Below are 12940 nucleotides of genomic sequence, written 5' to 3' on the forward strand. Positions count from 1 at the left end.
CCTCTCCTCTTTTCTCCACTTTAAACGACGATGGCAAAGAATAGGCTCGAAGCAGGGGATGCAGAGGGACCTAATGATCACAAGTTAAAGGTGGTTTAGGCTATGAACCAGTGTGTAATGGTGTGTAACACAAAACTGGATTAATGCCAGCAAGGTGCTCGGCACAATGCCCGCAAGAACATTTTGGTTGAAATTTGGATTTCTTTTTGGTGCAACTCAATCATATAATTATTGTGTTAGAATGGTGGTGGTGGTGTTCATTTTGGAGTTGAATTGCAAAGTTTCAAAAATGGGGTCATCTTTACTTTGTTTCAAGGTCACCACTTGTCAAATTCATTCTGGTCAACCTGGTCAAAGTTAGCCATGGTGGTCAACATGAAAGTTGCTCACCTTGACAAGGTCTTGGATGACATGGCAAGTGTTGACCAAGTTTAGTTTAAGAAAAGATAAAACCAGGGGGGTAAAGTGAGGAACATTTTATAAATCTCACATTTGACCATTATCACATGTATGTTGGTTTTGAGATTTGCTTTGATTTGATTCTTGTTTCTTTGATGCATTTGTGTTTGTTTATCATATATAAGTATTCTACAAGCAAGAGATCAAGCAATGGTGGCCTTTGATGATGATTTGCATATTTGGCCTAAGTTGTATGTGAGTGGGAAATGAGTTATTTTCTATTTCTTCTATTCGTCTCAAATTAGGGTTGGGTGATCTTAGTTTAGGGTTTAATAGCAAGGGATCAACATATCAACACTCATCATGGCAATTGCACAAAAGAAAAGCACTCTTATGCATGAAACTATATGTGACATTATATGCATAGAAAAAGTTTTTGTTTGTTGCTAATTTTGAGTTTGGGAAATTTCTTTTCTTGATTTAGTATTGTTGAAACTTGAGATGTTACAATCATCGCAGGTATAACTTGCAGTTTTCCCTTGTAACCCTCTTCCTTTTGCGATCTATCCTATCGAGCATTGCTTGTTTAGTGTTGCGAGACATTGCACGTGGCCCCGATTGTGAGGTGTGTGTGTCGTGTGGAGTAAAACATTCAAGCAAACACTCGTGTGGCAAGATAGCAAAAGCGAGGCTAACGCTAACATAGTGCGTGAAAAAGCCCCAAAAACACAAAAAGAGTGCAAGTCGCACCATACATCCATACATACAAAAGTGTGCAAGTGCCACCATATATACAAAAGATTGCAAGTGCCACCGTGTACAAAAGAGTCATAAGCTTTTAAGCAAACGAGAGAAGAGAAGAGAGGCCGCGTGTGAATCTTGTTGTCTCTTCATTTGCAACCAAAGTTTTGGCTCTCCTTGTGTTAGTGTGACACCGAGCACCTTTACATACACTTTTCCGCTCACTTTTGGTTGCACTAACCCCGCTTATCCCGTGTGTGTGTTCCACAACTTTTCCGTGTTTATAGTGATCTTCACATTGACATTTGGATTTTTGGACCTTACCCACTTTTAACAACATACTCGATCTTGGATTTCGTCTTTTGGCTTTCCACAACACTCACCTAACACCATATTTGCTAGCTTTTGCGTGTGGTTTTGCGTGTGTCCCCGATACACTTGATCTTGCTTTTGGCTTGGTTGATTGCCTCAATACTATCTTACCTTGGTAAGAGTGCGAGGTAGTCTCCTTCGACTAACATATACAACATAGTTCTTGTCTTTCCATCATGGATAGGAACGGAGATGACCCAAGGGATGGAGAAGTCCTCCGCAACACCGAGAGGTTGGCTAATCAACACAACCTATGGACACAACGCCAAGAGTTCAAGGAGCAACTTACCCTCTTCGAGACGCGCATCGATGAGCAATACGATGAAGTGGCACACAACTTCTCCGTCGTGAACCAAGACTTGGCTCTCCTTCGTGAAGCTACGGACAACTTGAATGGCCAAATGGCGGCCAATGATGCAAACATGGAGCGGCGCATGGATAGCCTCGAGCGCGCCATCACCAACTTGGGTCGTCATCGCCGACACCGCTCTACATCATCATCCTCAAGCTCGCCACAAGATTACTACTCTCATGGTGGCCTTTCGTCCTCAAGCTCTTCCTCAAGGCATGAAGACCATCATCGACCTCATCGCCCACATGTTCGTCATGAAGACTCTCGCTCCAACTCTAGGCGAGGAGAAATTCATCGCCATGCTCGTCCACATGAACGCCCTCCACAAGATCAAGTCCTCCAACAAGATCGTCACCAAGCGGATCGCCATGCCCACCATGGGCGTGACGACCAACCCCAAGACCAAGGTCCTCAAGATCAACCTCGGCGAGATCTCCGACGTCACCCTCACCATGACCAACGTGGAAGAGGAGATCCACCACATGATCAAGATGAGAGGGCCAACAATGAGCCTCGTCAACAACCTCGACAAGATCTTCAACAACATCATCACCGTGAACCAAGTGAAGCTAGTGTCCACCTTCAACGCCAACACAATGCTATGGTTGGCCGTGGAAGACCTCCTATCCCACCTCAAGCCGCAAGAGATGAAGGCATCCGTCCTCGCCGAAGAAACTTGGAGGATGAAGAGAACATGTTTGGAAGGCTTAAATTCACCATGCCAAAGTTCAAGGGTGAAGAGGATGCCGAGGCCTACCTCTCATGGGCACTCAAGGTTGACAAGATATTCCGCATCCACAACTACTCCGGTGCCAAGAAAGTGGCTATGGCGTCTCTTGAGTTTGAGGATTATGCCAACACTTGGTGGGAGCAAGTCCTCACTCTAAGGGAAGAAAAGGGTGAACCTCCTATTGACACTTGGGAAGAGATGAAGGAAGAGATGCATGCTCGCTTTGTCCCAACACACTACATGACCGACCTCTTCAACAAGCTCCAAAAGTTGAAGCAAGGCACCAAGACCGTTGAGGAGTTCTTCAAGGAGATGGAGCTAACCATGATGCGAGCCAACATCCAAGAATCCGAGAGCCAAACCATTGCTCGTTTCTTCAATGGCCTCAACTACCCCATCAAGAGAATTGTGGAGTTCCAACCATACTCCAACATGGTTGAATTGGTCCACCAAGCATCGAAGGCCGAGCGCCAAGTGATTGAAGACATCAAGTACTCCAAGTCCAAGTCATACTTCGCCTCCAAGCTCGCCACATCAACTTCTCCACCAAGTGTCAAGCCCACCGTGTCATCTACACCATCCAAACAAATGACTACCCAAAGTCGCATGAAGCAAACGGTGTCCTCCACCGCCTCCTCTAAGGCATCTACGGGACCCTCTAATGTCACTTGCTTCAAGTGTGGCACCCAAGGCCACAAATCGTTTGAGTGCAAGAACACCAAGGTCATGATCACTATGGAGAACGGTGACATAGAGACGCTAAGTGAGGATGAATATGAAGCCCTTGTGCAAGCCGCCGTTGCAAATGAAGAAGCTTATGAGGAAGAAAGTGGAGAAGACCCTCTCTTATGTGAGCATGACCCAAGTCCCTCACTTGTGGTCACAAGGGTGCTAACAACTCAACCTCAAGCTATGGAAGACCAACGGTGCAACATCTTCCAAACCCGTGCCGGTATTGGTGGCAAGTCGATCAAGGTCATCATAGATGGTGGAAGTTGCCATAACCTTGCAAGCACCGTATTGTGTGAGAAGCTCAATCTCACCCTCCGCAAGCATCCTCATCCTTACCATATCCAATGGTTGAGTGACAAGGGCAACGTCAAGATACAACATACCGTCACCGTCAACTTCAAGATTGGACCAATCCCTAGATCTCAGATCACATCAAAAACCCACTCAACTCTATCATACGCCTTATGCATATCAAGCTTTACCGCGCAATATCCATTGCTTTCCCCTCTTTTAGTTTTTATAGTATGGACACACTCATAAGCAACTAGAACGTTGTCGGTAATCAACCCTGGTACAAAGGCACTTTCAGATGGAGAAATAACCTCTGGGAAAATTTGCTTCAAGCGTAGAGCAAGCATTTTTTAGATAATTTTGTAGATAACATTACACAGGCTTATTGGCCTAAACTAGGTGATTAACTATGGATCATCAACTTTTGGAATTAGTGCAACAGTTGTATCATTCCAACTTTCAGGAATAGCGCCAGTGTTCAAAGCTTCGAGAATTACATTAGTGATTTACTCTCCACAAAAACTATAGAACTTTTTGTAGTAGACCGCATGTAACCCTTTGTAGTCACCAATACAAAAGGTAGCTTTCCTCACATCTTCGGTAGAAAAAGGTACAAGAACCGCTACATCAATGACAATATGACATGAACTTCAGACGTAAAGAGCTGTTCAAAATATTCTAAAATCATGGGCTTGAGAGAGGTCGTGCCCTCAACCGAATTATTATCACTATTCCGAAGCCTCTTGACGAAATTCCTCTTCCTACGAGCAGATGTAAAATTATGAAAAAAGGACGTGTTTCGATCCCCATACTGCAACCACTTTGACCTCAACCGTTGCAACCAGTGAATTTCTTCCTGTTGAAGTAAAAGTTCAATCAAAAATGCCACTTCCATTCGCTACGACTTCTGAATCAAAACTTAGTCGGTGTGCCACTTGGTTGGCTTCTCTTCGACAGTGTTCAAAACATAATGTTAGTTAACTGCTTTCACTTTATGCGAACAGCTGTGTGGATTTTTTTTCCTTTTTTTTTTTTTTTTGAGATCAACAGCTGTGTGGCTGAAGTGTTGAAGAGGGCAAGCCAGGTTATTTGCCTGATTACCGGTAAATCAGATGAGTGATTGGTCGGTGCACTTAAGCTCGAAAGTACAACGTCATAGTTAATCATATGGTCGGATTTCTTTTTTGAAACGGCAAGACTTGCCATTTTCATTAATAGAGAAGAAAAGGTGGTCAGTTTATTAACGGAAAACCGACCAAAAACCAGTACAAACACCCATGCCGACCGTCATGGAACACGACCGTCGCATGGGCAAACACAACCACCCTGGCAACCCACCGAAGCTGCACAAACACCACCTAGGCGAAGATCGTCGTCGAGGTTGCCCACCGGCGTCATCGTCATCACTCCGCACCCGCAGCGACTCCGACTTCCCCGAAGAAGCGACCAACAAAGAAGACCTTGCCGAAGCGGCACCGCGAGGTTCAAGCTGGCCAACGCCAAACAGGTGGCTCCTCGTGTAGGGGAAAGCAGCTCCGACTCGGATGACGAGCTCCGGCGAGGGGATGCGCAAGACCCGCGCCGAAGGTGAACTTCACCTGGACCGCCCCTTGCAGGTCATCGTACGCCGCCCAAGAGAAGACCTCGAAGAACATGGCAGCTCCGACTCCACAGCAACGGAAGACCAGCATGGAGGAAACTCGGACACGCCGGGCCAAGCCGACTAACAAGGTCTTGCCGCGACCAAACCATCACTCTTCAACGCCATCGTTGCCACATAAGCCGCCACACGGAACACCGACATCGCCGGTTGGACACCTGCCAACCGCGAAGATGTGTGCGTCCAGCCCAAAGGAAGAGCAGATGTGATCGAGGTCTTCTAGACGACGCCCCAAAGGAGGTAAGCGACGTGAGACGACGCCCGTCGCCCGACCCAACAGGGCCAAAGCTTTCACCCGAAGAGCCTGATCCGAGCTTGGAGGCCGAGGGAGCTCCACGGCGGTGCCTCCAACGAGGGAACAACGCCGCAGCGCGACCACCGCCGGCCGGACATAGCCGGGCAGACTTTCGCCGGAACATCAAGGCCACCATCCCCACGCAATCGGCCGGGCCAGCTGCAGTTCCACCGGCCCGCACACACCGCAACCACGACCGCGCCATCGCGAGCGGGGCCACCACAGACCTCGCCGCCGACGAAGTCGACGGGCCGAATCTGCACGATCGGCCACCACCACCAGGGCACCGCCGACGACCCGACAACGACGGCGAGCCGCCACCCCGCACAAAGGAACCACCAAGCAGAGGGAGGCCGCCACCCCACCCCAACGCGACGAGCCGCAGCCCACGGGGCTGCCCGGCGTCGCCGCCGCCGGGCAGTGCGGGGAGGCCGAGCTCGGCCACCGGGAGGCGCGGCATGGGAGTCCACGGCGCGCGAGGGCTCCAGGCCGCCCGAGCCGCCGGACCGTCCGCCGCCGCAGGGGGCCGAGCCTCCCCAACCGAAGCAGAGCCGCCGCCCCGATCCGCGATTGCAGCGCGGCCGCGCGGGAGAGGCCCCGCCGCCGCCGTCTTCCGCACGGGCTTTGCCCGGCGAAGTCATCCGGCGACGGCGAGGGGGGTTGGAGCCTGGGGGCTGGGGTGGCGGCGGCGGCAGGCTAGGTTTCCCCCGAGCCGCCCCTGGAGACGACGCGGGGGTCGGGCTACTGAGATCTGGGTTAATGAAAGAGTTCAGTTTTATATGGTCGGATTTCAGTTGTTACTGGCTTGGGATTGGTACATTTGAACCAGTGTAAGCATCCGATCTGGTCCGAGTCGGAAACACCATCTCATTCCGAGTCAAACGTGTGACACAGGGGAAACTGGGAGCAATCAATCATGGATAAGAAAATGGCATCAGACAAGATATACGGGTAAAGACACAGCTTTCGAGTCGTAACAGTTTGCTCAGTATTTTCTACAAACCTATTCTTGCTCTCAATATGAAGGTACATCTAGAGTTGTATCCGGAAACTTCAACAAGCACTTTACAGATAACTGATGGTGTAGAACTTCCAGAGTTAAAAATGAAGAGAATGTGATTTCCACGCAAACTAGTGAGGTGAAGGGTCACCGTCTTGTGTTGTTTACCATCATGCAATAATTCACTCAATGGAGGCTGAGGCACGTACATTAGCTGCTTCCAGATTTGAGTGTATTACTGAGCCTGCAGCAACAATAACCAACTAATATCAGACAGCTTGTTACTGAAGTTCAGTGTTTAAGGAATCCATCAGACAGCTGCCAACTGGTTAGATAGAGATCCACATGAGAAAATAGATCCTTATGTGAAATGATTCATTTACTGAAATCATTTAGCCACATGGGTGAGGCAGAGGCCTAGTGGTTGAGGTTGCAGTGGCGCACCAACTAGAGTGCACCAACAACTAGAGTTCAACTCCCCTTGGGAGTGAATTATTGGAATTATTCTCACCAAGGAGCCTTCTTCTATAAAAATATGACACCAAGGGCTAGTCCTGGTTGGTATCATTTTTCTTTCGAAATCATTTAGCCAGTCTTGCCAGATTGTTTGTTGGGCTTAGGCATCTTTCTAGCGTCACTCAAGAAAAGAAAGTTTTACAGAACGTACCAGTCCAAGCCTTCAAAAAGGCCCTCCCCTTTTATGGCAGAGGTTTTGAAAATTGACCATTGGCGGCTCTTAATCTTGTGAAGTTCTAGTGACTCCGTTATGGCAGCATCATCAAGTGCACCTGGCAGGTCCTGAATAAGAATATACAGTTGAATAGTTAAGATACAACAGACCAAACAGTATATGGAGCAACCTGCACCCACCGGGTATATGGAAATATAAATTCATTTTGATGCATTAAATTCCCAGTTAACAAGTATTCAAGTGTCATGGTTTGCCCAATGAAAGATTAATCATGGAAACTCATAAAAAGGCAGGTGTCTTGTTACTAGACAAAATGAGGAGAAAATGTAATGCAAAAATGAGAATACTCTGCAGGTATGGTGCAAATCATAAATTACTAAAACTTTGTATGAAAGTTCTGAGAATAGTGGCAATGTCCAGATAATTATACCAATTTCAGAACAGTAAACAAAATAATGGTTAGCTTCTTCACCTGTTTATTTGCGTATACAAGGACAACCGCACCTTTCAGCTCATCCTCCTGCCATGTACAGCGCACAATCAGGACGCATATTCCAATTGATGAGCAATCAGATGGATTACCTCGAGAAATAATTTACATCCAGGTTATTCTACTATAAGTACATCTGGCTCGCAAGGCCAGTGTCATTCAAGGAATAACTTGTGCTACGCAAGTTGTTTGCGTGACATCGCGCATTAGGAAAAAAAATTATCCGTAGTTCCTATTTACAGTGTGTAATTGATACTGAAATCATGCAGTCAACCTAACACCGAGAAATTCCAGGTCAAAGCAAGCAAAATGATTTTCTAACTACAGCGGATTTATTTAACCTGTTGAGATCTGCTACATTCCTACTCAATTACTTCAAACTGATTAAAAGGTCATGTGCTGCTATTGTACAATCAGCATTAATAATTATCTTATTTGTGAGGAATACCTTAATCCTTGTACTACTAATGTGCATCGCAGGAAATGCATATAAAATGTGATAAAAATCAGAAGACTCATTCACTTTGCATACCTCAAGGATGGAATGAAATTCTTCTTTTGCAGTTACCAGCCTATCAGTATCACTTGAATCGACAACATATATGATAGCTTGAGTGTTTGGAAAGTAGCATCTCCAGTATGGCCTATAAACAATCACAAGAAAAATAATATAGAAGTATAAATTTACAAAGTGTCATGACAGCTATAGACTATGATTTTCGTTCTGATGGTAAACAGATGCAGGGCAGATATCAGAATTCTTAGCTGGGACTATAGCCATACTCACTAGTCTCTTAATTTTACAGTTTTATAGAATTATCGAAACTGAGATGGATTATTAAGATTTAAAATACCACATACCAGGCCGTTATTTAAGTAACACACCCTAACTCCAAAGAATGAAAAGAATAAAATGGAACCATTACAATACTAATACTACTCAAACAGATCCAGTGGCATTGGTGGTATACAAATCAACTGGCAATGACAACAATCCAGATAGGCATACTAAAGTAGTTTCAACTAAAATTACATATCTCAGAGATTAAAGCAACAGACAACATGCTAAACAGGTGAAAGGCAGTAGCGGAATATAATTTTAACTTAAATCTACATTCTTCTCAGATTCAGGCCTTGGAAAATAAAATACTACAGCACGATGAAAAATTAGGTGCTTCTAGGCACACTCTTAATCACATGTAGGTAACCCCAGGCACAGTTTGGTTTCAAACTGGCGAAACCACAAGCCCAGACCGCACCACACCGAATCAATGGTTTCTGCCAGGTTAGCCGGTTTCTGGTTTGAAATCGTCAGAAACAAAATTCTTCACTGGGTTGAGACTGCCTGAACCAGGTAAACCGACCAACCCGCCGTGCAACCTCTGTCTCCCGTCCACCGCGAGATGTGTGTCCGTGACGGACACCCCATGCGCCCAGTGGAGTCACCACGATGTACTCATGGACGTGGAAACACATCCAGGGGGCTAGGCGGCGGCTACCGAACGACATGCCGGGGTGGCTTTTGCATCTTGACTATCCATCTCTGCCAACGCCGGCCGGAACTACCCTGCAGAGTGCCGAAGCTCCAAGGAGCAGGGGAGCCGCTCCACTCCAACTCCTTGATCTTGATGAGCTGCAGCGGTGTGGAGAAGATGGAGTACATGTCGTTGAAGCACCCGAGCACAACCTGCTCGACACAATGTCAGAGCTTCAGCCTGCTGCGTGAGGCAACGAGCAGCTTGATGGCGGCCAAGAGGATCAGGTCCTCGAGCACGAGCATGTCGAGCTTGATCTGCTCAGCATGCTGCGCTAGAACCATGTGCAGTCTGAGGTACTTCCCGTTGATTGAAGCCGCCTGCGCCGAGCCTGCGCCACGCCCACGCTGTCGGTGTCCTTGCCATCGCCCATCTTGCTGAGCATGATGCTCGCGACAAGGATGAAGGAGCTGTCCAGCAGATGCTCGTCGCGGTGCCGGTCGCACGCCACCGACAACACTACAACGTAGCTTTCCGTGTCGAGCCCGCACTGGTCTTGCAGGTACCACATGACCATCAGCTTTGGCGTCGTCAGGAAATGGAAGCCGCAGTCACCGCGACGTAGTTGTCCTTGGTCCTGCAGGTACGTGAACGAGAGCTTTGGCGTTGTAGAAGCCGCAGTCGCCGTGGTGGAACATGTCCTGTAACTGCCACTTGTGCATGTGTGTTCTCTTTGCATTAGTGTTGATTTTTGTTAGCCGGTGCCAAACCAGTAACACCGTATAACCAACCCGCACCAACCCGTCCCATTACATTCAATCATTGTGGTGTACACCGACTAACCCAATTAAACCTGCATCAATGGTCTGGTTTGAGGAACTGGCGGAAACCGGTAGAAACCGGGAATGCTCAGGGTAACTTATAGGCACCGGTGGAGGCAAACGCCTTGCTTTGGCCCTGGGCGGTCGATTAGGCAGACGACGAGGTACTCTGGCGGTGATGCCCATGTGGAGGAGAGGCGGAGGGAGCAAAGGAGGGGGCGTAGGCGGGGAAGGAGGGGGCGGAAGCCGGGAGTCTGTGCAAGAGGAGTTGCAGCACCTTTATTTGTGCAGTCGATGTGTGCCTGGAGGGGAGCAGGTGAGAGAACGAGACAGAGGAGAGCAGATGCACGTTTCAGAATAAAACATATTGATGTTCAGATTGGGCTGGGCAAGCTAGGTTTCCATACTGATTGGGCCAATATTGTACCAAGATTGAAGCTTATATGCTCTGAAAAATGCACCCAGCCACCCTCCTGCCATGTCTGTACAGAGCACCACCTAGGTGCCGCTTAAGCAATGATTGCACTAGGCAGATGCCTACCACTCGCTTAGCACCTACCGCCAAATGTAACCTTGCTACTGCAACATCATGAATTGGGTTCTAGAGACTGAAAAGTGTGATAAGACTATTGTAAGCACCTAAACTTAAATGTCTGATAAAAGGTTGAATTACTGAAAATGGATATAAATTGAACAAAATAAATAGCACGTTATATGAAAGACTTTGGATTCAAATAATGATCGTGAAGAGAATGTACCTGATGCTTGTTTGGCCACCTGTTGAGAAAAAAATTCATGTTAAAAACGAAAACAATTACAACACTAAAAAAAATGGAGGACAGCAGCTTGTCTCAAGAAACAGTAAAATCCATGCAAATCCGGACAATCACAAGGAAATCTCACCACGACTTAAAAGTCCACTCAACGTGCATCGCAAGTGGACACATTACGACCTTATAATTCATAAAGTGTAGATGCATGTGCTTGATATTTGAATAATTGTCCACAAAAGCAGGAGTTTACAAACATAATAGTTTGCAATAGATTCAACACCCTCTATCCAAAGTGTAGATGTCATGTTGCAATGACAACAAGAGATATTTGAAGTCACACAGCTTGTAACCATATTTTGAACTTTTAGCGATATTAATCTCTGAAGTTGGTGTTTAATGGCGTACTAGATTTTTTTTACTTCATTCACAACATGCCTTTATACGGATGGTATTTATAAAAAATCATGTAGATAACTAGCATTTTCCAGGCAAATAAATCACATTTCACATATCAAATCGTCAATTAAACTAATGTTTGTAATTCTCCTTGGTCATATACTGGAGTCAACTGCTCTAACATGAATCCCTCATTCACTATCAAATGTACCAACATGCAGAGCAAGCTTTTATCCATGCAGGAAAACAACGAAATATATTCGGGAAACACAAAAAATATTATTTTCAATTCGCTCAGCATACTAATAAAGATAGAAGACAAAATAAGCTCAGGAAGGTCGAGCATCAATTTATTCAAAATAAATGAAATGAAATAATATGCCCAAGGGAGTCGTACTCGGACCATATGTTTTGCTTCAAAGCCCATTTTTGGTTACGAGAGAGCTTCCAAAAGGCACCATACTTGCACCCACTACTTTAAGCATCATATCAGTTACCTAAGCCGCATTTTAATTGGATTAAACATAAGGTAAAACTCCATGGTGATTATTCAAAAATTGAGACGACATTGGCAACACGCAGCAAATCATCCAGCTCTACTTGATGTTTTTCACATATGTCAAGACAGCATTAAGGTTGGTCTGTCAATCCTAACCAACTTCAACTTGTGTGGTTTTACCAGTGTTAGTTCTGCCTTTGATTTATACCAGGATTGGGCTTTGGGTGATATGGCTATCTGAATTGCGGTCCGTTAATCCGAAAGCCAGCATTCAAATGAAGAGCGACGGTATATGTAACACTCACCGAGATCCCAAACTTGGAATTTGATGTTGTTGTACTGGACCGTCTCCACGTTGAACCCGATCGCTGCAGCAAGACACACACATGACGTCAAATCTATGCTCGACACGTACCCATCAAAAGAAATGCACACACGAGTTTAGGCATCGGGACAGGAAACCCACTTGGGATGGTGGAGACGACCTCCCCCATCTGCAGCCGATCTGCGAGCCACAACACAGAGGGATCAGAATTCAGAAACCCCAACAAAGAGAAGCACGGATCCAAGGCGGAGCCGCGGGAGACTCGGGGGGGAAAGAAGTGGTCGGGCTCGCTTACAGAGAATGGTGGTCTTTCCGGCATTGTCCAGGCCGAGGACGAGGATGCGGGCCTCGCGGTTCCCGAACACCGACGAGAAGAGCCGCGTGAACACGATGCCCATGGCGGCGCAGCCCGACCTGCGCGGCAGAGCGGCGCGAGGTAGGGTTTCGGCGGGGGCGTGGGGTTGTTGAGATCTGGGATGGGAGGAGGAGATCTGGAGCGAGTGAGCTGGGGTACCGAAGACGAAGACGACTATCTCCCACGCTTCTTCTGCTCACCGATTTTAGGGAGATAATTATTTGGGGATTTGGAGGGGTTGGCTATGTTTGGTAGGGTAGTGGGGTTAGGGGAGGTTCCAATTCACTTGTCCCATTTGGAATCTTAGAAAAAGGTAACACAAACTCTAAACGAGCCCGTTAAATGCCACCGAAACTGAATTTTTCCGACGGAGTTACACGTTTAGGTCAAAAACCACGTAGGGGAGTTCAGTTAGTGGGGTTAGGGGGGCGCCTATTTAACCAAGTCATTGAGGGGAGTTCGGTTCCGAAACCCTACTCCCCTTCGCCGCATCCGCAGCTCCACCGTGAAAACCCTCCCACTTCGGCGAGAAATTCCCGCCGC

At 46.9% G+C, this 12940-nt stretch overlaps 1 protein-coding gene across 1 annotated transcript; it reads right to left on the minus strand.

The window, feature by feature from the left end:
- Nucleotides 1-6641: 6641 nt before the first annotated feature.
- Nucleotides 6642-12634, minus strand: LOC127301084 (ADP-ribosylation factor 3). Its single transcript, XM_051331298.2, has 8 exons — nt 12338-12634; nt 12184-12222; nt 12023-12085; nt 10808-10826; nt 8286-8397; nt 7736-7783; nt 7240-7370; nt 6642-6816 (listed from the first exon to the last, which is right to left on the minus strand). The coding sequence occupies exons 1-8, from the start codon at nt 12438-12440 to the stop codon at nt 6783-6785; spliced, it is 549 nt and encodes a 182-aa protein (XP_051187258.1). The 5' UTR covers nt 12441-12634; the 3' UTR covers nt 6642-6782.
- Between the last annotated feature and the right edge of the window lie 306 nt (nt 12635-12940).

This window comes from Lolium perenne, chromosome 7, assembly GCF_019359855.2.
Source record: "Lolium perenne isolate Kyuss_39 chromosome 7, Kyuss_2.0, whole genome shotgun sequence".
NCBI lineage: Eukaryota > Viridiplantae > Streptophyta > Magnoliopsida > Poales > Poaceae > Lolium > Lolium perenne.

Excerpts from the sequence above, each read along its gene's own strand:
- LOC127301084 (XM_051331298.2), bottom strand. The coding sequence starts at position 12,440 with ATGGGCATCGTGTTCACGCGGCTCTTCTCGTCGGTGTTCGGGAACCGC. Across the intron at positions 12,086-12,183 it reads GGTCGTCTCCACCATCCCAA|CGATCGGGTTCAACGTGGAG; the intron begins GTGGGTTTCCTG and ends GTCTTGCTGCAG. Across the intron at positions 7,784-8,285 it reads AATTTCATTCCATCCTTGAG|GAGGATGAGCTGAAAGGTGC; the intron begins GTATGCAAAGTG and ends TGTACATGGCAG.